This window comes from Salvelinus alpinus, chromosome 6 (genome assembly GCF_045679555.1).
Source record: "Salvelinus alpinus chromosome 6, SLU_Salpinus.1, whole genome shotgun sequence".
Taxonomy (NCBI): Eukaryota; Metazoa; Chordata; class Actinopteri; order Salmoniformes; family Salmonidae; genus Salvelinus; species Salvelinus alpinus.
The window spans coordinates 55705723-55733110 of NC_092091.1; the positions used below are offsets into that span (position 1 = coordinate 55705723).

Genomic DNA, 27388 nt, shown 5'->3' on the forward strand with positions numbered 1-27388 from the left:
AAGAGTGCAATCTGTCATTTGCATAGAAATAATGTTAGAAATTGAAATATATCTTCCCTTTTTTTTTTTTTACTTCTGACACATTGATTCAAATGGGCTCATTTGCATTTAGTAGACATACTGTACACTGGTAAAGACCAGCACCACACAAAAATTCACAGTACCATTGAATTAGCAGGATGTGTTATTGGAAATGTTATTTCCTTTGTGCATATTCCTTTTGATAAGTGACATGAAGGATATGAATGATGAGCGAGTCAGAGCAACAACTGTCAGTAGGTAACATTCTCTCGACACAGCCAGCATGAAAAGGAGGAGGTCAAAAGGGAAGATTGCAATGCTACTGGGTCACAAAGAGACAAACAGAGAGAAAGAGAGAGAGAAACAAACAATCATTGATCTCTTATCTATCAGCATTGTGGGAATGAATGACAGGTTAGACGGGGGAGAGGCTAACCATAGAGACATACAGTATCTCTATGGGGCCCTTTGAGATGAACAACATACAGCAGAGGCTATAGACCTCCATGGAAAGAGGAAGTATGGTTAAGTCTCTTTCTGATGAAGGTCTGTTTAGACTGAAACATCTGCACCCGAGGTTGTACCAAATACATACCAAGTATAATGGTGTCCTCCCTCAGCTAATGTGAATGTCTCATCTCAACATTTGGTAGCTATAAACCCATGACCTACTTCATGTCAGAGGGACCAGAATCACAACACTGAGTAATAGGGTGTTCACTTTAATGTGTTGGGAGCCCAAAGCCTTGTGAATCAACATTACATAGAACTGTGATGTCTAATGTTAGGATTCCACTATCTGCTGGTGCTGGGTTGTCCCGTTAGAACGTGTATTTTTAGGAATAGCCGCAATAGTCATCCACATGACTGCTTTGGTGGAAGATACTGTGTTACTTACATAAAGGAAGTTGTCAGCATAGGCGAGGAAGGACTGAGGAATTTCTATGCATGGACAAATGACTCTTGCACTGTTTCCAGAAAACCAAACATTTTATTCATAAACATTTGTCATAAAAATAACAACATCAATATTCAATTTATCGAAAGTATTTTCGTATAAACTGTGTATATATACAAAATTCATTATATACCCAAGCAGTTAATATAACTTAAGGCGAGTTAAAACACTTTTTTACAGTACCCTGACTGATTGGTGACATTCTCGCCAAGCCATAACCATTGTTTTTTTGCTAAAGTGAATAGCTTCCTCATCAGTAATGCCTTGTCAAGTCTTAAATCATCTCATCTGAAAAGTACATAAACTCGCAGCAATGTGTGCTACCTGATTACTCAACAGCAATGTTTTAGTGTTGTGCTGCTAGTCAATTCTGGCTTGACAGTACAATACAGTACATCGTACTGTACCAGAGCCATGTATAATGACTTACTAGTTTAACACTATAGTCCTCATCACGAACTGATTAGCAGTGTAATCAAATGATATTTCGAGTCACTATTATACGAACAGTTAGGTAATCTTTTACTTGTCTTAGAAATATATTTATATCAAATGACAATCTCTCTAAAACACTATTTTGCTACCAGCCCTCCAAAGGTACACGTAAAACATTGTGAGTATGTTTTAAAAAAGCATTTTCCACTTTAACAATTCAAGGTTAAACAGTGGTCTTTTGAAATATGTATATACACAGCTATAAAAATACAAAGTACAGTCATACAAATATATTTATTTTCCATTTATGGTATAACTTTCACGATTTAATAATTCAACCATTTTGTTTAAATACAACACAAAGACCAATCAATAGAATACTGATAGCAAAGCAAAATTAATTCTCAAAACCTTGGCACAAATGGACTGCTTCGTGACTAAAGCCAAGAATAATGTGTTACATTCATGTCATAAAACGAAGTCTCCTGCACTTCCATTCGGCAAGTGGAGGACTAAGTTATTTGTTGGCTATATTCAATAATACCACATGAACATAAACATGCATTTGAAGAACCACTATCTGACTGGTTGCAGTGTTAGTGGAATAAAAAAGCCTCGAAAGCATAAAATATAAGACTTTCTAGTGGATAGAGGATATCTCAAATTAGATATAAGTGCAATACAGCCCAGCAATTTCGATGCAGTTCTTTTTCTTATTGGTATATTTCTTCGTCGAGGTTTGAAGTTGGAGCTGTCCAGACGAAAGGGTGCTGAACTGCTGCAGGCATTTGTTATGATGCCTTGGTGTTTGGTTTGGCATGACCAAATTGGTTGATTGTAACAGAGAAATACAACAAGTGTCTGTTGAGCTGTCAACTCGGGAAGGTTTTACAATCAAGTTATGCATGTGTTGCATAGAGTCAGCAGCAGCAAGTAAACGAGGGTCGAAAGAGCAGACCCTTTTCACAATTCACTTTCCGATATAGCATTATGCAAATCAAACTCGCAAAACATCCTTATTCTAAGACTCCCTATAGAGACTTTCACAGTCAAACCAATTTCCCTCGACCTATATGTCACACCGCAAACATTGATACGTCGACCTGTAATCAGCAATGAACTGTCAAGCTTTTTATCTTCGACGGAAAGATTGTAATGTTGTGTGGACAGAACTACTCGTGTGCGTCGTGGTGCCTCTTCAAATTCCCTCCGGAAGAGTAAATTGCCACGCGCTGATCACTTGTGGCTTCAGCTCCATCTTCTCTTTCTGTTTCAGGTGCACGCGACCGTGCCTTTTCCTCTCGTCGCTCCGGGCGAACCTTTTGCCGCATACGTCGCAGGAGAACGGCTTCTCTCCCGTGTGAGTCCGGGTGTGGGTGGTGAGGTGGTCGCTACGGCTGAAACTGCGCAGACAGATGCGGCACTGAAAGGGTTTGTGTCCGGTGTGGATGCGGATGTGCCTGTTGAGTTCATCCGAGCGGGAGAAGCGCCGGTCGCAGTTCTCCATGGGGCAGGTGAAGGGTTTCTCTTTGGCAGGCCCGGTGGAGGCCGCGGGGCTTTTCCTGACACGCGGTGCCTTTTGCGCGCGCGGCGTGTAACTTTGGGCAAAGGAGTCTGGCAATAGGGAGGAGTAAAGAATTGAGTCTATAGTACTGGGTAAAGCTGGTGAGGTAAGCTGGCAAGACGAATCGCACTGATTAGATAATGGCGGAAGTTCAATGTTGGGAAACATAGCTGGCTTGAGGAGGTTGTTGGTTGAGAGGTCCATGACTGGCACTGGGTAGTTGGAGTAAAGAGAACTGCAGAAACTCTGAGAGCAGGTGTCAGAATAGCACTGCTCCTGCTTGATTCCGCCTTCAACTTTGAACTCCATCTCTGGGTTAGGACACATGGGGGAAAATGAGTCCAAAAGTTCCTTTACATCCACTTGTTGGTCAGACGGGAAGTCAGTGGACATCGGGAACGTTTCTGATGATTGGAAGCCCGTTTCCAAATAGGAGTCCGATTTATTGAACGTGCCCCATTCGTAACAGCTGCTCTCGAACTCATTCTTGACCACTACTGGAAAAGACGCAGCTTCTGACTGTGGCTCGGTGGTGCTGTTCTGGTTTCGGACTTGAGCTGGGGAGCCGAAGCTCACCTGGGGAGAGGCTGAATCTTGAGCTTGGCCGCCGGATTGACCGTCGGGGTAGCTGGGACATGTCTGCCCCGGAGAGTACAGGGGCGGGGTGGCGCTGCAGGTGGAGGATTGCCTCTGGACGCCGGCGTCGCCGAAGCTGCTGCTGTCCATGGTGCTCAGTTGAACTTCGGAGATTGGTAACGTGGAAATACCGACAATTTCTGTGATCATGTTGAGCAATGTCTCTGTGCTGCACGGCCCCCCCTGAGTCGCCTCCACATAGAAGCTGCCTGAGTAGGCGAGGGAGGAGGAGTAGCTGCCTTTGGGCGCCTCGCAGGGATTAAAGGCGAAATCTGAGTTGGAGGCCTCGGTTTTCAGGGTTACAGGTGCTCCCTCTGAAAAAGAAAGAGGGAAAGTTTGTCATTACAAATGTTGATTTTAGACTGATAAATGCACATAAATTAAAGTCGTTATGTAATCAATAAGCATACATGCGTAACATGCACCGCTGCAAATGGGACAAATTAAATCCATGCGATGTTTTTAATAAATTACAATGTGCAACCACAAACTATGTTATTCAAGCTATCAATGCATGCATATTGATTTATCACATTATGCAATGCAGCAAGAGGCTACTGCGAATTTACCATGGTTAAACTGGGCAGGTGCTCCTCTCTCTGCGTCCGAAAACATCTCCTGGGTATCTTTCCGAGCGCTATTTTCCATCCCCAGGGAAGAACCGTTACAATTCTCAAACTGAGGGTAGAAGGAATCTTTAGAGTTCAAATCCATGTTATTCAGCATGATTGCGAGATTGATTTCAAGTCTGTCAATCCAGGTAAGTGTAGGTAGATAAAAAAAAACTAAACAAAGCAAATACAAATTATGTGTCCTTTCCCCTCTGATGCACGGGTCGTCAATTATCCCCGAAAATGTGCTGGTCGTCGTATGAGGAAAAGGGTGTCAATAAATATTTCGAAATTTCCTTTTTGTCCAGATGACTGCGTGTTGTATCGCTTTGTAGCTTTTCGGCTATCTGTTGCTGTGGGTAGGTTTCACACCAGTGGCTTCCCTTGCCTCTCCTTATATACACTCCGGCGGGTCGATAGAACCCTCCCCCCATTCATCGGCTCCAGTGAGAGGATTCCCCGCTGCGTGTAAACTTCATGCCCATACATGGACAGAGGATGTGACGGGCTTCCCCAAAAAAAGGAGAGTTACGATTCTGACGTTGCAACAAGTCTCTTGGATCTGCGAGAGAGACTGCCATTGATTTACCATCGGGTATGTTAATGTTATGTCTGAGAATAAACGCTTGATTTATCAAATCATGATAACAATATATCATGGCAGTGGCATGGCAAGTGTTCTTGCATTTAACTCGGTCGACTAGAAAACATGGTAGCTTTTAGACAGTCATTCGATGCCGTGTGGAGATGTACAATGTCTTCTGCCACCAATCAACACACTTAATAACTTAATTTCTCATAAATTAAACAAATTACGATTGGGAAGGCTTTAGGCCATATGACGTTACGGTTTGGCTACTAAGCATCAATTTCATTACACTGTAGGATTAATAGAAGAGATATTATACAAATCAAGTTAACTGTGATGTAGCCAAGGAAGAAGCAATACCCCCTTTCCATTGTGGCAGCTGAAGTTACTGCACCCATTAATATTTAACTGGTTCTGAAAATTTTACCATGGGCTTGTATAACATAAAAAGGTAACAGTTGCAGGCACCCTGTTTCCTTTGTAGTGCACTGCTTTTGACCAGGGCCCATGGGGAATAGGGTGCCCGTTGGGATGCAACCTGTAGGTTATCTAGGCAATGCACTTGCTCACATCAAAAGATGACACACCTTAAACTCAAAAGAGAGGCATTGGGTCACCTTATAACAGAGGTTATAGACCTAATCCTTGAAACATTTGAGATTTTTGTTGAACACTACATGACCAAAGGTATCTGGATACCTGCTCGTCGGACATCTCATTCCAAAATCATGTGCACTAATATGGAGTTGGTCCCCCCTTTGCTGCTATAACAGCCTTACTCTTCAGGGAAGGCTTTCCACTAGATGTTGGAACATTGCTGCAAGAGCATTAGTGAGGTCGGCACTGATGTTGGGCAATTAGGCCTGGCTCGCAATTAGCGTTCCAATTCATCCCAAAGGTGCTTGATAGGGTTGAGGTCAGGGCTCTGTGCGGGGTTGAGGTCAGGGCTATGTGCAGGCCAGTCAAGTTCTTCCACACCGATCTTGACAAACAATTTCTTTATAGACCTCACTTTGTGCACGGGGGCATTGTCCTGCTGAAACAGGAAAGGGCCTTCCCCAAACTGTTGCCACAAAATCAGAAGCACAGAATCATCTAGAATGTCATTGTATGCTGTAGCGTTAGGAATTCCCTTCACTCGATCTAAGGGGCCTAGCCCGAACCATGAAAAACAGACCATTATTCCTTCTCCACCAAACTTTACAGTTGGCACTATGCATTGGGGCAGGTAGCGTTCTCCCGGCATCCGCCAAACCCAGATTAGTCCGTTGGACTGCCAGATGATGAAGCGTGATTCAAGCGTGATTGAAGCGTGAACGTGTTTCCACTGCTCCAGAGTCCAATGGCGGCAAGCTTTATGCCACTCCAGCCGACGCTTGTCAATGAGCATGGTGATCTTAGGCTTGTGTGCAGCTGCTCAGCCATGGAAACCCATTTCATGAAGCTCCCGGCTAGCAGTTCTTGGGCTGACGTTGCTTCAGAGGCAGTTTGGAACTTGGTAGTGGGTGGTGCAACAGACGATTTTTACGAGCTATGCGCTTCAGTATTCGGTGGTCCCATTCTGTGAGCTTGTGTGGTCTACCACTTCACGGGCGAACCATTGTTGGTCCTAGATGTTTCCACTTCACAATAACAGCACTTACAGTTGACCGGGCAGCTCTAGCAGGGCAGAAATTTGATGAACTGACTTGTTGGAAAGGTGGAATCCTATGACGGTGCCACGTTGAAAGTCACTGAACTCTTCAGTAAGGCCATTCCACTGCCAATGTTTGTCTATGGCGATTGCATGGTTGTGTGCTCAATTTTGTCATCAACAGGTGTGGCTGAAATAGCCGAATCCACTCATTTGAAGGGATGTCCACATACTTTTGTATCACATACTTTTGTATATATAGTGTAGCTGCTGCTACTTCAAACTCGATCAGTTCTAATGTCGTGGCCCCACTGAGCACATGTGGGCGACAGAAAGGTAGGCCTGGATGCTGTTTTCTTTTATAAATGCAACTCAGGAAAAGTCCTTGCTGGTAATTGCTTCCTACACGCTGCTGCTGCTCAGCACTGAACTGTTTTCACTCATTCACTTCCATCGTTGTCTAATAGCAAACGTGACCGCTGTGGTGGTGTTGTCACCGTGCTGAGAGCCTAAACTACAAAACACTAGGCTATCTAAAGGGTTGGCCTTTCAGGTATGCGGGGGAAATCGATAATACCCCGAAGTGTTCAGTGGTTGAACCAACCTGTCCTCACAGACGTTGACATTTCAAACAATAAAAAAGGCGTTTTATTTTCACTATCTGATGCTGGGTCCATAGAGGCGATGTAGCACATGTCCCTATGGGGAAAGTTGTTTAAATCGAGTGGACAAACAGTTATGTGCATGAGTTTCCTTTCTATGATATCAAAAAGTCGATAAACACTGAGTGTACAAAACATTAAGAACACCTTCCTAATATTGAGTTTCACCTGGTCAGTCTGTCATGGAAAGAGCAGGTGTTCTTAATGTTTTGTACACTCAGTGTACACTTTCATACCGGCAGCGCAAATCAGTCGTTGCGCTGTCCACGGTCCTGAAAGCACCCTTGTATAGCCACATTCCATCGCCCTTACATGGGTGATTTCAGGAACATGCCAGTGCAGATTCGAGCACTGTCACCGTTTAAACGCTATGGAAGCTCATTAGATCATATTCCCTGCTTAATTAATTTAACACGTAATCTATATTATTGCACAAGTGTATCGAAAACGATAGTCTAGGCTACATATTGCAATATGATGACAAGTGGTAATGGTATAGCCTACCTAAACTCGCTGAAGCCAAATGCATGAGGGAGTAGGCAATTTGAACTGAATTTCAAATAAAACACACATGGTTTGCTATCTCAGTTGTGTTCTCTCCTAGCTCGCAAATGACACCGATTTGAAGAGTAAGAATGGATCTTCAAAATCGTTGCCGTAACTGCATATGGAGAGAGGAGCACTCCCCGTCCACTTTCTAAGTTATGATAATAGCCTAATGCGCTACTGCTCGCGCCAGCCAGCGAGGCTTTGACATTCTCTGGAACAAATCGTTTTCACCTCAGTGACGTGCCTCTAGCTGCTCTAATTCTAGGGCCTCGAAATGTTACGTCTCTCGGAGATGTCTTCAAGTAAACCCATTGAAGTCTATTAAAACAGATCTGATCACACAGAGGTATCCGTCCCGAATAGCACCATATAGTGCACTACTTTTGACCAGGCTCTGGGTCGAAGCTAGTGCACTAGATAGGGAATAGTGTGCCATTTAGAGCCACGGGGTTTAGAACGCTGTTAAGATAACTGCAGAGTGCACGCTAACCTCTCTGCTCCCCGGCGAAATACCACAGGGCCAAGAAGCCTAATGGATTTGCGTAATGTCAGCACTTACCCGAGATTATTGCACGGAGCCCAATTTAGTGCTTGTAAAAGTTTAATGAGACACAGGTGTTATTGTATTCGGTGTAAAAGAAGTCTGATTTCTATTATGGAATTTGGTAGGCTAGTTTTAGGATTGGATGCTCGTTCTAGATCTTAGCATGGTGTTGACATCAAAGAATAATGTTCAACGTGTTGGCTAGTGCTAAAAAAAAGGAAACATGGCTGGAATGAAAGGATATCTTCCCAGGTTCAGGAGGCACACTTTGAATAAAGTTGGTCCCACATGGCACCCTATTTCCCATATAGTGAACTACCTTGGACCATGGCACATGGTCAAAATTATTGCACTACTGCATGTAGGGAAAAGGGTGCCATTTGGGACGCAGAATAGAAGTACAACATAATTATTGCTACACCACTATTAATAAAGTTACAGATGTTGAAACACACAATAATGACCTTTAAAAACTGTCCTAGCCTGGTCAACTCCTTAGGTCATTGTGAAGTTGGTGAGACAGCACAAACAGATCTGGAACCAGGCTATCTTTTTATCGAACTGGGTGTGATTTTTATTGAAAATACTGGGCTGTTTACCAAATGGCACCTAGTTCCTTTACAGTGAAACATTTTTAACCAGAGGCCCTATGTAGGGAATAGAGTGCAAGTTGAGACATATCATGGATGACCTACAGTCAACATGGTGCCTATCCCATTGCTGAAAGAGCACACAAAGCAGGATGCTTGAGGGAAACTGCAGAGCACGCTGAAAGGCCTAGAAGACCTATATAAGGATAAGGGTTAAGCATGCGCTCTCTCTTTAGCCAATCGAAGGTGCCAATTAACCCTCATCAAAGTATAACATCTGTGGTCATTGGAAGCTCCCCATTGGATATATGCAGTTCCCGGTAGCGACTAGAGAGAATACTTTATATACAATTCCTTATAGAGGGAAGACTGTATACAGAGCATAGAGAATCCTCTCCTGAAACCATCCATATGGTAATGAAATGCATACACTATCATACTGTATAATGCAGGACTGTGTCCTAAAATGGCACCCTATTCTGTATTTAGTCCCCATAGGGCTCTGATCAAAAGTAGTATATAGGGAACACAACCATAATAATTATATCCAGTATCTAGGCTTGAGCTCAAGAGCTAGATAGGCTGTTTATTCACCGATACATTTGAATTTAATTACCTAGATTACAACACGTTTTTGGTGGCAATACCACAAAAAGAGAAGGAGAAATCCTATAACCCCCCCCCCCCGTCCATTTCTGACAAGAAGGTCCCCCACATTAAAATATGAAATACCCCCCTTAGGCAACGGATGAGAGAACATCTCCGTCTAAACCTGGATGGATGTACAATAGAGCTTCTGAAGAGAAGCGAATAAAATGGATTGGGAGTGCTAACACCGGAGAAACCTCTGCCGGAAACACGACTCGCTATAAATACAAGATGCTCGCCTCGGCTGCCAAGTTTTTTTGTGTTTTTTATCCCTTCCTTCTCTCTATCTCGTTGGGCCACGCATAGTTACATATACCATCATTCAAACACCGGGTGATGGAGAGAGCAGAGAGAAAGAGGGAGAGAGAGAGAGAGAGAGAGAGAGAGAGGGAGAGAGAGAGGGAGAGAGGAGCGGAAGCGTGGTTTTTCTTTTGAAGGAGCATCTCTTTCTCTCTTTCTCTGTGGGAGTGATGGGTTAGGGAAGCCCGGGTAACTAGGCCCCTGTCTGTTGGTCGGTGTGGCAGGTTTCCCTTGTGTTCTTAAAATACACCCGTCCGCTCGCCCACCGCTGTCCCCGGCCGCCCCTTCCCTCTCTTCTCTCCTCTCTTTTCCTCTCCTCTCCAGCAGCGGTGGGATTAGAGCCTGCATTTCTTTCTCCAATCGTGACTGCAGATGGTGGCAGTGGGCTCCAGCTCCAGCGGTTCACCCAGCCCTCCCCCTCCCCAAAACACCCCCACACATCTCACACTCAGCCGGGCCCCTACCCAACCCTGCCCTCCTCTCACCACAGGATCCCCGCTCGAGTAGCACTCTGACAGGCCAACTTGCTGGTCCCACTGGCCCTATGCCAGCTACCTGCCGTTACCTAACTACTCAGAGGCTTGGAAGTTAAAGTGGCGTAATGGAACGCAGAGTGAAATTATAACTGTGAAATGATACCCTTTGTGGTCGATGTTGAGGGTAAGGGCAATATTTAGCTTGGTTGGAAGTTACTTAGGGTGAAATAGAACCTGAAGTGCTAGGCTGTCATTGTGTTGTGAGTGACAGATGGCCTTGAATAGTAAAAATCAGATGTACAGTAGGGTGATGATTATACAGTTAAATCAAAGCTGAGGAAAGCTGTATGATTTTCTCTGCAAGGTGCAACAACTACCTCCAAGGGCACAAAATGCTCTACCCAAATGTCCACACAAAATCTAGACCCCACTTAAAAACCATCTGTACTATTCAAAATCAATAGGGACCAACATTCTGACTGCCTTCGACTGCCATTTGTGAGATATTCTACAAGCATATATTGACTGCTGAGTTTGAAGCAGGCTTGCTTATTTGATACATCGACAATATGCAACAGGTAGAATGGGTTATGATGACAGTCCACGCTCGAAATAAAGGATATCTGATAGGCTAAACAGTGATTCAATCACCTTTTTGATGCACAATAACAAGAGAGAGAGAGAGACAGATAGATAGATAGCGAGAGAGAACACTGAATACAAACAAATAACTTGCAGCTGTTCTGAGGCAACAAGACTGAGAGAATGCAAAGGCTCGGTCGGGCTAACAAAAGTAACTATGGTTACGGCCGCTCGGCATGGCACTAGCTTTCCACAGCTTCACTCCAGAAATAAAACTGTTGGGCTAAGAGCGAAGAGCAGGTAAAGACAAAAGATCCTGGGTGAGCACTATTTATAGCAGCCAGGCTTTACATAACCAGCACAGAGGGCAGTGAGGGTACTGTAGAGATACTGGATGGAGCGGCTGCTGCTGGGTGCTTCTGGTTGCTGGAATGCACTGCAGGCTTCTGAAGGGGGCAGAGGGGTAGAGGTGCTGGGCATGAGGGAGGGGAGAGGGCCACGGAGAGAGGCGAGAGCCAGTCCTGGGGTGAGAGAATGAAGGGAGGGAGGAAGGGAGTGAGTGTGGTGGCATATCAGGGGAGCTCTATGTTGAAAGATAAGAAAGTGTGGAGGGCATTTGTTGTCGGTGGTGGTGAGGACAATAGGCCTAACTAGTGAGGGGAGGGAAGACAGGGTACTGCGCAGGAAGAGGATGTTGTTTTGTTTTGCTAACGGACGGACGAACACACTCGACGCTCCGCTCTTGCGTCTATCGACATCCCATGCTCCCCTGGGAGAGGTAGTGATGTCAGAGGCGAGGCGCCACCAGAGTGTACGCCCGCCGCTTGGCGTCAACATCAGCATTTTAATCATTGTGAGATGCGCTAACGAGTGTTTGGGAGCTGGGAGTGAGGGAAAAACATTAGCTGAGCTCAGAGGGGCCAGTTTAGCCACGGGGTGTGTTGTGGAATCCACACACACAGTCACACGCACAAACAAACCTAAACGTCATAGCGTGAGCTCATAGACAGAGCCAGAGGCTGCCCGCATTCTCACCTAATCTGAAAACCTATGTCAGCAGAGAGTCAGGTGATTTCCCCCCCCTCCCACATTATCATATCACCCCAGGACAAAGCCGCTGACAAGTCTCCCCTGTATCTATGAGAACACGCTCCATTGACTCTAATGTACGTGCCAGCATGAAACAATGATTTAGGATCTACGCACAGCCAGTGAATTGCCTAGAGATACTCTTCATTACCACCATCACATCTTACACAAATTGAGCCATTAGCATAATTACCCATTTATAGGGCTAATGTACTGCACTTCTCAATTGTAAGTGTAAAGCGATAGTCGAACTGTATTCAAAAAGAGCTTTTCTCCAACTCCAGAAAAGCTTGATTAATTGGAAGTGTTGCTATATGCGGCCGGCAGATTTTGTATGGTGCCTGACGTCGGTCAGACTCACCATATGCCTCACCAAATCAAATCAACATTTATTTACAGTGTATTTTACAAACAAATGTGTCAAAATACTTCTTACACACAAAACAAAGGAAGAGGGAGAAGAAAAAAATGACAAAGGGCAAAAGGTGAGGGAAAACAGTCAAATCTGACCATAACTTTCACCCTAACCTCAGCCCCATTAACCTAACTCTAACCTTTAACCCCAAACATTTCCTTAACCCTTAACATCCCGACGTACAAATCTGCCGGCTGAACAATGTTCAATATCCAAATGGACCCCTTGTCCTGGACACTCCTGTAGATCTGAAAGGATTGGATAAGCAAAACTCCACCCAACCTATCAGAGGGTAAGGTAAAGCTATTTACCATACTGCTTACATTTATCCAAGCCTTCCATGTCTACAGGAAGTCCTAAGGGGTAGGAGGCAGGGGATTACGGGTCCATTTGGAATAAAGAAACACACTTGGTTATTAATCAGCTCCCTCTAGCATAACTTTCTAGTCATTGCATTCTAGATAGCTGTGCTGAAAGAGGGGTTCTTCATTTCAATCTCCAACCAGCATTACTTGAATGATGCTCTCCATATGTCATTTGCTTTTTTAAAGGCAAACTATACAATAATTGAAATGTGAGATTTTGCCCAACACATTGCTTCCTTCTAAAAGGGTATTGGGCAGTCACAAATTCTCCAGAGGAAGCTCACATATTGTTGGCTGTAAATCCATACAGAGAAAACGCACCAATGAATAGGCCGACACCACGGGCCTGACTCATCTGTTTATTATGCAGCCACATTAGTGAGCTCTGATGCCATTTGGCTATTATCCCATTTCAGTGTGAAAAAAGGGGTCTTCGGAACAGGGGAAATGCTCGGTGAATGCTTTAGTCACACTGATGGGCCGCTCTCTTCAAAGGAATTAACAAATTTTTTTCTGACTGACTGCCATTGCTTGGAGGGGATGTGGAAATGTGGAATACATTTCCTCAGTGTGTGTGTGTGTGTGTGTGAGAGAGAGAGGGGTGTGTGCTTGTGGTTCTACCGTATGTATCACTTACTCAGGCCCAAGGCCCATGATGACCAGCGTTGCATTATCAGGTCAAGGGGTCAAATTCTAAGGCAACAATATATTAACCATGCACATTAGACCCAGCAGCACTGTGCTAAACCAGTGGTATTAGACCCAGCAGCACTGTGCTAAACCAGTCGTGTGGGAACCGGTCGCGTGGGAACTACAGTGGTTTCCCCAAAATGTGATAAAAATTAAGAGTACAGATTATTGTATGGAACAATATACATGTGTTGTTTTAGAAAGAACATTTGATAGATACAATGTTATTGAGTAAATGTACTTATTTGTTTCTTTTCACTTTGATAAGAGATGAAAATGCAATGAATTTAAAGTTATTTGTTGATGTAAAAATCTAAATTGACCCGATTTTAAGGTTGTGTCACTTGGGGTGCGGTTGCAACAAATTCTTGTGGGGAAAAAATGGGGTCCACTGAAATTCTGGCGGAAAAATTAGGGTCTCCGCTGAAAAAGTCTGAATACCACTGTGCTAAACCCTCTGCACTGTCGGCCTCTGATGTGGAACCTCTGACACATCTCCTCCCTACTGAACAACAGAGTGAACTATCACTTCCACACTCCACTCAATTTTCGGTTGCTAACATTCCCAAAATTCCCAGTTTTTTTACATTCGAAATTCCGTTTGGAATGTTCCCGGAATCAGTAGGGTGGAAAACCTGTGAATTTGGGGAAAGTTACAGGACTTTTGCAACCCTATTCTACATTGGGGCTAACGACGATGAACAATGAATGTCTCTCTCTATGTATATCAATAAAAAGGATAAATCACCATTAGCAGAATGTGAAATAAGGACTATGGCAGTTGCGCTTATGTTTTTTAATAAAACATTTACAGTAGCCTACTTCCCAAAAGTGAGGGAAATTACACTAACACATGAAAGATGTCTGCTTTATGTTGGTGATGACAGTTTTAAGATAAATACTGAATGTTGCGTTGCTCTCTTTTTCACCTTTTGCAATCATTCTCTAACTGCACTTTGGAGCCAGACTAGCTACAGCCAATGCCTCTTCCTACTGAGCATAGGCCTATTTATAGAACTGCAAACCTGACAGCGCCAAGACCAACCTTGAACTACACATCTAATCAAACGCTGTGATAACATGAAAGCCAGAAAGGATTCTGTCCCAGGGTCACGTGGAAGCTGGAAACCAACATCAGTGCAATCAGGAGCCAGGCCCTCTGTGATGGTGTTCACACACACTGCTGTGTTAACAAAGATCTAGCAACTGTACACTATGCTCCTGTCGTGTTTGTATGTGTCTCGACTCTCTGCATGTCAACGCTTGAAAAGAAGTTGACACCGGCGATGCACTACGAGCCTGTCCATTTTATCCAATTTGCCCATGGGCCCCTTCACAACGACGCCTCGCCATGGTAACGGGCGCCGCAGAAACAATGGCTCTCTGCGGATTGACGTCAGCGGCTGTCCTTCGTGTGTCGCAGTCTGACAAAGGACCAGGATCAGGCTCCCATAGTGGCTCTTTCTCAATGAATCTTTCCTCGATTCCTCGCCTCATCTCTCCTCACCTCTTTCTTAAAACCCATCGGAGAAAGAGCTCCCAGGAAAGGATCCATGGACCATCTCGTCCAATATGGTTGAAAAGGAGGTTAGGAGAGAGGATGCAAGGAATCAAAGCGAGACAAATTGACCCAGTCACCGGTTACTGATCTGGAGGGTTATTCCTATCAGAAGTGTAAATTAACAGCTGTAGTTTAATACACTTTAATAAGCACTGCTATAAACTATTAAAAGAAAAAAGCTACTTTCATTGAATTGCTAATATTTAATGATTGGTTACCAAAACCAGAGGCTAGAGTAACAACACCACACAATGGTAGATATTGAGCAAATAAATGTGCCTTTCCTAAAAGGCGATAATGACTTTTGAATGTAAATCATCCTTCCCACAGACACTGGGGGGAAAAAAGGAATCAGCAGTCAGACACAATACACAAGGTTTTGACATATTTATTGTTCTTTCCACTGAAGATGTAAGCAATCAACGCAATGAAGTTACTCATGTTATTCCGTGCCACTCAGGATATCTGCTACCAGTGGAGATACAATACATCTTCGTCTTGTTTTGCATTGATAAAATTAACAGGAAACCGTTTGTTCGCAGCAAAACATTTGACGAAATAAATCAAAACTTAATTCTCAATTTTATACTGGCTTAAATAAGATTGTATGACGGGACAAAGCAACCAAAAACAAAATTAACTGGGGATCAAATATTTTAAGACTGAATACACTATTTCTCAATACAGGTATTATTTTGTTCAACAGAAAACATCTGTGGAGACAAAAAACGTTTGAATGATTGACTTTGAAAAGTGCATTAGTTCCTACGGTAGTCTTGATATGATACCGTATGAATGATTTATATCAAGACTATTCTTTTACTACTACTATTGTTACTATAGTTCTTAAAAGGTTTCTGCCATCAGACAGACTTCTCTCAGTCAGGCGGCACTTGGGGAGTTCATTGATAAGTATATGGGGTATTCAAAAATAACCTTTCATGCGGTCTTTGGGGTATGGGCTTTGTACAAACACTCAATGAGACAGCCAAAGGTGAAGAATTGGAACATTGGAGTTGTTTAGTTATCGTTTGAGAAAATCATATTATTTAAGAAAATCTTAAAATCATAGACCTAACATCTGTTGGCATTAAGGAGACAGATGGAGGGAGTAAAAATGGCACATTGTAAAAGAACATCTTACAAAAAGCGAGATGAGATTTTTTTAAATTTTCATCAGTGTCAATACTGCTCAGCCATTATCAAAACAGTTAGTGCCGACCAGCCGGTGAAGGGGTGGCTCCCTTGCCCACTGCCCGTGCTGTCATTGTACTGTTCCCATATATACCCAGTCTCTGCATACTGTCTGTAAACATTGCTCATGATATTAGTTCTGAGTTCCTGGTAGAGGGTGGCCGCCTTCTCCTGATATGGCCCCTCAGTGTTGCCATAGTGGTGCAGTGCCCTGACGGCCAGGTAGTTAATGTTGATCCATATGGGGCCCCGCCAGTAGGGGGCATCGTGCTCCGTGTTGCGTTTCATGTAGAGCGGGTCGGCCCTGGACAGAGAGCGCAGGCCGTAGGGCGTCCACAGCTTGTCCGCGTCCCTCATGTCTCTGAAGATGTGCTCTAGCTTGGGCGAGTCGGGCGTCAGGACGTGCAGCAGGAAGGGGAATAGGCTGATGTAGCCCAAAGCATTGACGAACTGCGGCTTGGGGGCCCGGCGGACCGAGCGCACCAGGCGCGCCACGGGAAACTGGTGCCTCGGCTGCCCTGGGGGCACGTACACCTTCTCTTGCTGCAGCGACACCGCCTGCGTGTGGTTTCCATAGTCGCTGAAGGAGCGAAGCTGGTTTGACCAGTGCAGCTCGTCTAGCAGTGCGTTGTCGCTGAGCGTCTGGTGGGTGCGCTCGTACTCCTGGTGGGGCTCTCCCAGCAGCCGGGCTACGCTGGCCATGATGCCCGACGCCAGGGCCATCCAGCAGTGCAGGTCCACGTGGCGCTCCTCGGCTGATGGGTGCGAGGCCCGCGGATAGTCATCCAGGCCGGACGTCAGCGTCTTGGGATTGAGGAAGAGGTTGGTGTCCTTGTCACGGCCCCGCCAGCGGTAGGAGTTGGGCAGCGGGCCTGTCTGGGTGGTGTTGTACCACTCGAACCACGTCTGGAGCCGGGGGTAGAGCCTGCGGAGGAAGGGCAGGGTGGGCCGTGAGGACTCTGCGTCCGGGTTGGCCTGGAGCTGCTCCACTAGCTTCTGCAGGGCCAAGAAGAGGGTGGGTGGGTTGGCGTTCTCGTTGCGCTGCACCACAAACTCGGCAGGAACCTTGCTGCGCGCCTCGTCGCCAAGGATCTGCTCCCGGGGAATCCATCCCTCCATATTGACCAGGTCCAACCAGTGAGCCGTGGCCTCCCGCGTCACCTGGGGGTCCCACTTGCTGAGCAGCAGCTGGTGGAAGCCTTCATCCCACAGGAACCCCCGGGGGAAGAAGGAGCGCGAGGGCACGGCGGTGAACAGGGCACCCTCGGGGTAGAGCAGCGGGTACTCATTGTACACCGACTGGACCACCGACTGGCCGTAGAAGTAACCAATCCCGCCCAGCATGTTGCTCAGCGCCGCCTTGCTGAACTTCACCTGGGCCTGGCCCAAGCCTTTGGCCTGGAGGCCGAACGTCTTCTCGAACTTGGCGTCGAACGCCGCCTTCCTCTTCTCCAGCTCCTCTGTCATGGCCGCCGCTGACAGCTGGTTGGGACGATCGCGGAAGCTACCAGACTCGAACAGGACCTCAATCTGGAAGGGCGTCTGGACAGTGACCTGGTGCAGGACAAAGTCGCTCTCCTTTCTGGGGTCGGCTGTTTTCGGCTGGTGCTGGGGCTTGTAGGTGTCCACTGCAATGTACTGCCTCTTCTCGCCAGAGGGGGGGCTGTAGACGAATCTGCGGTTCAAGCTATTCCTCACGATGTCCGTCAGCCTCTCCAAGCCTGGCGACATGGTCTGGAGGTAGTTGTAGCTGAGGAAAGAAGGAGAGAAGACGAAGGTGAACCACCCTGAAGGTAGCAGGAATCTCTCATGTTCTCATTTTGCCAAAGCTTCCTCTCAGAATTGGAGCAAGGCACCAATATCTTTGACCTGCAGTCACCATAGGGTTTTATACCCTTCAGAGTGCAGTGGCCTCCTGGAAAGTGGCAAGACCTGTGACTTCATACTACTTCAGCCAAGGGTCAGGGACAAAGAGTACCACATACTGACCGATATGTTATGTTGAATGAAAACTGAAAAGGAGCCTTGTCCTTTCCTGTCTAAATGGCAGACACACTTGTGATCGGCTTGTTTTGGTTGCTGTGTTCCTGCTCTTCCTACCTTCTATTCAACACTCTTTTCTGGCCTGCAGTATGGCTTGATTGTGCAACCTCCTCATGAAACCTTGCTGTTCCTTCAATTTCTATGCATCGGAGTCTCTATTGACCTTGTCCTCACCACTGGAACAGATCAATGTCTCTCTGTTCTGTCCCTCAAAAGGTTGAACAAAACCTTTATATCAGAGCCAGAACAGCAGTTTGGCTGGCCATCTTCATCGCAGACACTGAGGACATGTCCTAGCTCTGCTTTGTGTCTCAATGCATTGCGGTAGAAGTTGTGCCTTTATTATTTGCAATGCTTTGTTTCATACTACATGATTTCTTTCACATATCATGTTTGCCTCTTAACAGGCTCACTGATTTTATTGATAAAGATTGATTATGTGCTATTTCTATTTTTCACTTAGAAAATCTTCTTCTGATTTTCTTCATATTGCTTGGTATTATTTACATTATATTAATAGGGACTATTGTGGCATATTTGTCCACTGTTTTCAAAAGTCTTTCACTCTGTTGATGGTTTTTGGGTTAGAAAATGCTAACGTTAGCAGTTTGGGAGAGTACCTACCTGGCGTATTTGGCACTGGGGGACTCCCCGGCGACAGGCTTGCGGAAGGTTATCTTGAAGTTCCCTAGCTCCTCTGAAAACCCAGTGATGGAACCCAGACGGTTCCTCTCTTCCACGTGGGCCTCCAGGGAACCCTGGGTGTCGGCAGCAGCGTAGAACATCAGGGAGATGACCGGCGCGTGGGGAGCCGCACTCTGGGGAAGGAAGAACTGGGTCATGTTCAGTAGGAAGGAGAAAATGTTTTGAAACGTAGTGAAATGGGAGAGAAAATCTGTGTTCAGTAGCATTCTAATAATTTTCAAAACTCAAATGTCTTTCAATGTAAGACAAATAATGAGAACAAAATATGCCTGGTTAATTCCCAGGTGGGTTTAAAGGTGTGCGAATGTTTCCTGTCATACTCACATGCTGCTTGGCTGTGATCCTCCAGGTCCAGTCCCCTCCGTGCTCACCGCCCATCCGCTTGACAAACTCTGTGGTGAGCGTAAAGTCGCTGTCGTGGATCTCCTGCACACCAAAGCTGAGGCCGTCATGCATCAGCCAGCCATAGCCCTGCAGCCGGTCGCCCTGCTCGCATGTGTGCCTGAGGTTCACATCCACCTCAGAGAACTGACGCATCCACATCATCCCTGGGGTGTAGAGAAATGGAAACACATCATTTATTTTATTTATTTCATAATTCCCCAAAATATGAAATGTTAAACATGTACATGGATTATGTATAAATATGTATAAATTAAAATGGCTGCTGGTCAAATGTACGGCGCCACATTTTTCTAACGGAAACCCATATAATCCAGGGTTTCCGTTAGAGAAATGTGGCTGGACATTGACCAGCAGCATTTTAATTTACCGGACATTTAATAAATGTAACGGATCCATATGCAGTTAGGTGCGTAACCTGATTAGAGCGTCCACCCACGGTGCTCAGAATGAAATAAATCACATTATGGTTATTCATCTTAACAAAACATGCAATTTGAGGATGCAATGGCGTGTGTCCTTCCTACCGAATTCTGATGAGCAATTTGACGAATAACTGTCCACATTTACTTTCCCGCAGCCAACGAGACGAGTAACGACAAGAAAAATCACTCGCCAATGTCAATCTACTATCCCCCATAGTAGAAAATTTGACCTATTATTTTGGTCAGCTTGTTCTGTGCGAGAAAGAAATATAACAGACAAGGACAGTTGAGACGATAGATCCCAAAATCATACAACCAGTAGGCCTAGGCTACATAAAAAAACAAAACATAAAAAAGCAATGAGGCTCATATAACAGATCCGAACGTTTAGTTTAAAATGTTGATCAAATATTATGTATTCACATTATAAACGCAGCAATGCGCAAAAGACCGTAAGTAGGCTATGCGCGAATGTTCGTTCCCTAATGCAATTAGCGGTTTCATGAGACAGATGAAAATATCCATTACAAATGTTGATGGAAAAGAATGGAGATCTAAAGACAAATAGTCTGGGTTTTCAATATGTCTGGGTTTTCTAGGATTGTGCCTTTGGCTACGGGACAATAAAATACAGTTGGTTTCAAATGGCATATGGAAGTCTTTATAAAAAAATAATTACCTGCACGTTTGTTTGGATTTTGGCTAGGCTACTTTGAAGCAAGGAAAGACATGCCTCATATGTAGTAAAACGTTAAGGTTTCAAACAATTAAGTATATGTTTTGAAAATGCAAACTGCCTCCTGCTCATTGCAAAGTGGTGTGTGACGCGCTGAAGCCTGCCTAGTTGTCTATGCACCTGAATGGCAAGCTCGCTTCAATTACCAGTTGAGAAATAAAAAGATAGGGTTAGTCTTCCCACCCCGTCTTATCTCCATGTTACAGCGAGTGTTTACGGAAGACAAAGGGTACCCCTGTGCTAACTAGCATGCTCCGAACACCTGTGTGTAACGGAAGAAGGCCGCCAGAAACGTGTTGTCACTGAAAAATACTGTTGGCTGCAACTGTGATAAAGCCGGATTAAACAGTGTACAGTATAATTAGCATTTGTAAAATGATTTTGATGTGACATGAAAGTAAAGGGCTTTATATTTCAAGAAACAACTCCCAATTAAGAATCGATCACGTTTAGATAAGAGAATTTGGCTGTTTTAGCTGCTAGAGCCAGTCTACCTCTGAAAATAACATAAGATCCTTGGACCTTAAGGGGTAATGATAGGCTCCTTAAGAGGTAGGCTCCTAACATAAACCCTGATATAATTTATTGTGTTAACCTCATATTATACAACTTATTTCCATTGTGATCCTCTGGCAAGTAGCTAACAGGTTAGTACCGCTTGCCACATATCACACACAGTTATTGCCAACTGCCACTTTAGTCAATAGTATTAGCAAATATTTAAGGGTGAATGTAGAGAAACGACAGTCTTGTACCTGTGACAACAGATCTTGGGCTCCTGGTTTTCATCCCAAAGTAGACCTGGGGTCGGTAGGAGCCCCAAAACCTCTCAGGGGACACCTCAGCGCTGGTGCTGTTGGCATCGAGGACAGGAGGTGAGTGGTGCAAAGTTACCACCCGTTTGGCCAGCGAGGAACGCATGTAAAGGGCATAGAAGAACCAGATAAGGCTGAAGATGCAGAGGCCGATGGAGATGTTGATGAAGATTTTGCCAATGTCGAGCTTCTTTTTTTTCTCCTTGCGTTGTAGGGTGGCAGGCTTCTCGTCTTTCCTTGTGGGAGGGGGGTCAGCCTCGCCGGTCACCACTCTCTTCCTCTGCCTGCCCATCCTTCCAGCTGAGGAGGAAGAAAAGATACAGGCGTCCTTCCTAACTTAGTTGCATGAGAGGAACGCAACCGCTTAGCGATTTCGCCATGAGGTCAATGATGACTTTAAAACAGTTATAGGTGATAGGAGAAAACTGAGGATGGATCAACAACATTGAAGTTACTCTACAATACTTACCTACTTGACATAGTGAAAAGAAGGAAGCATGTACAGAATAAAAACTATTCCAAAACCTGCATCCTGTTTGCAACAAGGTACTGAAGTAACACTGCAAAAAAAGTGTCAAAAGTTTTTTTCCGGCTGTTCGTGCACATTACATTTTTCTCGAGGCAAGCCGAATTTCGGTAGCCGAAGTCTAGGCCCCTTCGTCGCTCATTGGTCAACAGTAGGGATTCTTTAATTAAGTGTTCGCTGTCATTCAACAATAGACGACTTGATTTCATGCACATTTTTTACTTGAGAAATACTGCATCAAACTTCCTAGTTAACTTAAGAATGTAATTTTATATCTATCTTTGATTAATTCTGGCTATTTTGTATACTGGCTATGGCATCTCACAGTACTATTGCCACTTGTTTTTCAAGTGAATGTCTTTAAAGGGAGTATGAGAGCACAGTTGTTCACTCGTCTAGGTGCCAGCCGAACCAAAGCATGCAGAAGCCTTTAGTTTCTTCCCAGCAATGAGTCTGGATCTGAGTACCTCCCCAACGATTTCTAGAACGCAAACACATTCTAACCATTCTAATTGGTCACTGAAACCGATGGGTTGGGCCAGAGCCACACCTGGTTAAAGCAGCGTTTTGAAATCATTCATTGGCTTTGATACTTCAATTCCTGACGACTTGCCTTTTACAACACCAAAAACGACTTAAGTATGTAGCAAACATAGAGCAGCAGAATAATTCAGTTTAAGTTGTCTGGCAAATCTCGCGGTGGAATTACATGGGTCTACAACAGACCTACGTTTGGGTATTGTTTATTTATACATACCATTCATATTTGTTTCCCTTCTGGAATTCCGCCTACAGTCAATCTACAGAGTAAGTTGAAATTGTATTTTATTTAACTTCTGGCTTCTGGGGGAATATTACGTTGTTTTGTAAGCCAACTGCTAAAAGCAGCTAGCTACTTAGACCTCATCTTCAGCAGTAGGCAACATTGCTTGCAACTACTGTACAGGACTAACTAGTAGTAGTTTGCTAGCCAGTGTAATGTTGCCTCGTCGATTATGAAAATAACTACATAACGTTACCTGCAAAGTTGTATAAAGAAATACCTTTAACTATTACAACGTATTACATATTTTTTTAGGAACGGCGCTAGGCAAAGCATACATTCAAGCGTTTCGGCTAAAGCTAACTGGCTAATGAATGGTTAGCAAACCGGTGGCTGTCACTAAGGTATCGGGCAGACCTGTTTTAGAACGAGTTTGCAGAATTTTGAAAAAAGCTTTTCATGCCAATAATGCAGCACATTAATAAAAAAGCACCGAGAAAATGTAATATGGACAGTAAATGGAAAAACTCACCTTTTTAAATGGACAGCATATCAGCTACACATAATTCGCGCTACTTCCTGGTCCCCTAGCTCTCGTGAAACACTGACGTGTACAGTGTTGACAGCCCACGCCAGGGGCATATTCATTACGCCTATTGTTGCAAAACGTTTCTTAAAAGGAAGAAAACGAAACGGGTAAATACCTACCCGAATTAGTCCAAATTAAACTCGTTTGTTGCAAAACGCAACGTTGCAACTCTAATGATTACACCAGCTCGAGTTGTCTGGCCAGAGGTCACAACATTGAATCCATGCAAACCATATACTTTGGACATACTGTAGTCAACTCCTGATGCAATGACATTTGGGACTATGCCATCCTAATTGTTTTCACTAAACCAGAATATGCAGATATTTTAAAATCCAAATTCATGTAGTCGAATTGGGACAGGTTGTGCAACACATTCCAGTGTTGATCATTGTTTATCATTCAATCCTATAAATTTTCTATCCAGTATGGATCGAGCATTTATTTGCCATATGACTACCACTAGCATGTAGCATGTGATAGTAACTGGTTATACAAAAATGTCCCCAAAGAATATTACACTGAAGAGAAATATGGAATTTTATTGAAATTGTAAAATGAACTGCATGAGGAAGGGCATTGGAAACAGTTCAACCTTTTAAAGTGGTTCACAGTAATACAAAGATGGCTCTGTGGGGCTTATGTATAAAACCCTCAGTTTTCTTTTTGCGATGAAAGCTGGACACAATGCATTGAACTGTGAATATGATTGAGATCCTTATCAAACTGCAGTTGTGTGATTTGTATAAGTAACAAAACTAAGGATTTTCCTATATGTATCAGCTATGAAATTTTCAAAATTTAAACGCTGTAAAATAAGTGATTGCGTATGGAGAATGGCAATCAGGAACATGTGGTTCAGAGCGGATGACTAGGAGTAAATGCTGATGTCAGGCACATCCTCTGAGCCCTAGGGAGCGATGACCACTCACTTCTAGCTCATTCTTAAAGCCATTCCCAAATCAGTGTATGTAAACAAACAGGGGTGATGACTCACAACCTCAGTTTGGTTACAAAACTTTTTTTTTTTATCAATGAAAAGCTGTATGTTTTCCCTATCCAGAACCCTCACGTTACGAGTCGGAGCTTATTACTTTACATATTGGTCGACAAAGGCAGGAAAAATCCATTGCATTCTCATACGAGACCCTAGATCAGCGATAAGACTTGTTTTCTTCGTACTCTCTTAGGGCCAGACCTGGGTTCAAATGTATTTTCTTTCATATACTTATTAAGCTTTTGATGTAGCCTGCCTGGAGTGGCAAAGGTAGGGAGACTCATTTATTGTTTCCATTGCACCAGACAAGTCTAATCAAGAGCAATAATGTATTTGATAAAAACCCTACTTTTTAAACCCAGGTCTGCCTAAAACAGATTCCACTGGATGACATGTAACAGTTGGAGTTCGTGAATTGAACATCACACTACCAACACAAAAGCCTGCAGGGTGTTCCAGTTTGTCTATCAACAGCTCAGCGAAAGGAAGAGGGGTTCTAGAGATCCTGAGTATTTGTACTGTATATTTCTAGATGCCGATTTCCCACTTCTGACACTCAATTACAGTGTACTAGTCGGGAGAGTCCTCCACTAAGGGGAAGGAGGAAGGCCCTGATCTGGGCTCTGGTTATAAACTAGACAGGCTTTTGTGACTGCTGCTGTGCTTAAAACAGTTTAACAACCCTGCCTAGGATTGAGATACAAACGTGGAGTGGACAGATAAATAATCCAACTGACACAGAGCAAAATCACCAACAGAAAGAAAAATAAAGAATCATGTCTTTATGTAATTACAGAAAGCTTTGGCCAAAAATAAATGCAGAGGTCCATGTCATTCCAAAGAGCGATTCAGTTCATAAGAGCTTGCGATGCAGTATGCTGACAAGTTGTCTTTTTTGACAAATGCTTTGTATTTTTTTTTTTATGAGCGTTATACATGCTAAGCAAAAATAAAATTTGAGAAAGACAGTCAATGGTGTAGCAAAAAAAATTAAGCCAAAATAACCCGTGGCCAGCACAAGACAATACAATCTTCTTTCCACTTCTCCATTGACCCAGGGCCTCAACTCAAGACTCAAAGACCAGACTGAAAAGAATAATCAACCCCAGGTTTTTTTTTTTGCTTTCTTACAAAAATGACCAAAGAGAGAGAAAAAACTGATCGCCCGGGCCTGCCTCCTCGGTCCTCCTTCACCTGATGTCGTGGTGATGAGTGGGCCGGAGATAAAGCAGGGGAGTCTGACCGCGAGCCTGCCCAGCCTCAGGCCTGCGGATCTAGGGGCAGAGGGGGGGACGGGACGCCGAGCAACCCCCCCCCCCTCCTCCTACACACTAGTTCTTGATCAGGCCCCCATCTCCCTCACTCACAAACCGCTTCCGCCCCCTGGTGGACAGACAGAACAGGTGATTCAGTACTTCATAGGCTACCAATGAGTTGAGAGATGGGTCCTCAACCTTACAATATAAAACACTTGGGGCCTAATGAAAAGCTTTAGATTAAGTAATTAAAATACTCATTGAGTGGGTTTACATGTACCCTAAACTTGATATTACTCAGACTATGGCATTATTAATGTAAACTCTTACCTTAATTGAAGTCATTAAGTATGCATAATCTGATTAGTCTCAAAAACATGACTACTATACAGCCCCTCTAGGATTTGAGATTGTGATATTTGCAGACAAACACTTGATTTTGATGCAGCAATTCTGACCCTTTGCATGACAATATGAAATGATTTGTGTCACAAATGCGCTGAAGAGGGAAAGGTTTGTTAACATGTGGCTTGATTTACTCATTATGCAGTGATTGGTTGAAATCGCAAGCCCTCTATTTTGTAGTGAGGTGATGGGTCAATGTTTTTAGTCTTATGCAGAAATAGTGCAGTGATTCACCCTCGTATAATATGCAGGGAATTGTTGATTTTGCTCATAAATACGATTGCAGAATCCTGGAGGGACTGACTATACCCAAGAGACAAAATGAAAGGGAGTTTACAACACACTGACCTGGAGGGACAGGAGTCCCTCAACTGTTTGGAGATAACAGACTCCTGGTAGCAGAGGTCTGTAAAGGACTCCATGATGGAGTGGGCATGGGGCACATCCAGGTTAATCTCTGGCAGCTCGTCGTACACACGCTGGAAGCCCTGGATGTTACAACACAATACTTGATGAGTAAGCCAATCATAGGGCAATATAAGAGAAGATTAATCAATTCAGTCACTTCAGAGCTTGTCGGGTAACAAATTAATGCCTTGACAGTGACTAGAGAATAACAATATATACTGTAGCTATAGTGAGAATATGGCCAAATACTGTAGCTATTTCAGCAACCAGTAAATATGCCTTGACTGAGGATGTCTACGGATGGGTTTAAATCCACAAAGTCTGACGTTGACAATTACTAATTTAACATTCGATTCATGCTATGTTAATTGTAGTGCTGGAAAAGGAAAACCTGCAGTCATTTCACTGGAAATAGTTTAGAAGTTGAAGTTCTTTTTTTGTGTGCTAGTGCTACCAGCGAATTTGGTGCTTCTTTCTGGTGCGTAAGGGGACGTACCCGGTTCATCTGGTCCACTGTGATGAGGCCAATTTTCCAGAAGGCCTGGAGGAGCTTACACATCATCTTGACGGCCGTGTCCCCCTTGGACTCTAGCACCATGACAACAGCCTGGCGACCAGCCAGGAGAAGAGAGAAGAAAATGCATTAGACTTCATGCTAATATCTGAACAGGATGTTCATGTACAAAATGAATGTTTAAAAAATAAAGTGCCCTAAATGGCACCCTATTCCCTATGTAGTGCACTACCTTTGCCCAGCGCACTATAAAGGGAACGGTGTGTCATTTGGAACTCCGGTTATGTCATGGACAGTGTCTTAAATTCTCTGTTATGTGGATTGTCAGCTTGACCAAGATGAGACTGAAGAGTGGAGGAAGAATGACATAAGGCGCTGGTCATCTTTCTATTTTCAGTGAGGTTTCAATCCCTTATTTAACCACATTGGGGCATCATTGCTTTAATTCTCACCATACTGCATGGATTTGGCAATCTTTTTTGAGTAACATTACATTTAATTAGTATCTAGGATGCTGGTGGAATAATGTTAAGTAATAGTTTCCAAGATAACAGAAAAAAACAAATCAAACTATTTGCAGCAGAATAGACAATAGATAGGTTTATGACTTGTAGTCTTACCAATATTAAAAAGATTACGCCACACATATTCAACATTGCACGCATAGCCAACTAGCTACATAACTATTGAAA

At 44.0% G+C, this 27388-nt stretch overlaps 3 protein-coding genes and 1 long non-coding RNA gene across 7 annotated transcripts in view; 1 reads left to right on the top strand and 3 right to left on the bottom strand.

The window, feature by feature from the left end:
• Positions 1-992: 992 nt before the first annotated feature.
• Positions 993-4603, bottom strand: LOC139578915 (E3 SUMO-protein ligase EGR2-like). The gene is made up of 2 exons (XM_071407047.1): positions 4184-4603; positions 993-3928 (listed from the first exon to the last, which is right to left on the bottom strand). Exons 1-2 carry the CDS (start codon positions 4338-4340, stop codon positions 2613-2615), a joined length of 1473 nt encoding a protein of 490 aa, XP_071263148.1. The 5' UTR covers positions 4341-4603; the 3' UTR covers positions 993-2612.
• A 10687-nt stretch (positions 4604-15290) lies between these two features.
• On the bottom strand, positions 15291-23157 carry LOC139578954 (mannosyl-oligosaccharide glucosidase-like). Of its 4 annotated transcripts, none has more exons than XM_071407111.1 (5): positions 23060-23157; positions 21179-21538; positions 19185-19408; positions 18780-18973; positions 15291-17862 (listed from the first exon to the last, which is right to left on the bottom strand). In XM_071407111.1, exons 2-5 carry the CDS (start codon positions 21528-21530, stop codon positions 16101-16103), a joined length of 2532 nt encoding a protein of 843 aa, XP_071263212.1. In that variant the 5' UTR covers positions 21531-21538; positions 23060-23157; the 3' UTR covers positions 15291-16100. The 4 variants fall into 4 exon arrangements, with proteins under 4 accessions (XP_071263212.1, XP_071263211.1, XP_071263214.1 ...); XM_071407110.1 differs by having other exon boundaries at positions 18780-18988; XM_071407113.1 differs by lacking the exons at positions 21179-21538; positions 23060-23157 and adding an exon at positions 20367-20585.
• On the top strand, positions 22343-26980 carry LOC139578957 (uncharacterized). Its single transcript, XR_011675656.1, has 2 exons — positions 22343-22571; positions 26631-26980. It is a non-coding gene; the product is annotated as an uncharacterized lncRNA (long non-coding RNA).
• Positions 23643-27388, bottom strand: part of LOC139578955 (programmed cell death protein 4-like) — a 33139-nt gene continuing 29393 nt past the window's right edge. Inside the window, exons 10-12 of the mRNA XM_071407114.1 lie at positions 26679-26789; positions 26123-26262; positions 23643-25496 (exon numbers count right to left, since the gene is read on the bottom strand). Of these exons, the coding sequence (XP_071263215.1) occupies positions 25445-25496; positions 26123-26262; positions 26679-26789 (303 nt within the window). The 3' untranslated portion in view covers positions 23643-25444. The remainder of the gene's footprint in view (positions 25497-26122; positions 26263-26678; positions 26790-27388) is intronic.

Excerpts from the sequence above, each read along its gene's own strand:
- LOC139578954 (XM_071407110.1), bottom strand. The coding sequence starts at position 21,530 with ATGGGCAGGCAGAGGAAGAGAGTGGTGACCGGCGAGGCTGACCCCCCT. Across the intron at positions 19,409-21,178 it reads CCCAAGATCTGTTGTCACAG|GGATGATGTGGATGCGTCAG; the intron begins GTACAAGACTGT and ends TCTACACCCCAG. Across the intron at positions 18,989-19,184 it reads GGATCACAGCCAAGCAGCAT|TTCTTCCTTCCCCAGAGTGC; the intron begins GTGAGTATGACA and ends AACATGACCCAG.
- LOC139578915 (XM_071407047.1), bottom strand. The coding sequence starts at position 4,340 with ATGCTGAATAACATGGATTTGAACTCTAAAGATTCCTTCTACCCTCAG. Across the intron at positions 3,929-4,183 it reads ACCTGCCCAGTTTAACCATG|AGGGAGCACCTGTAACCCTG; the intron begins GTAAATTCGCAG and ends TTTCTTTTTCAG.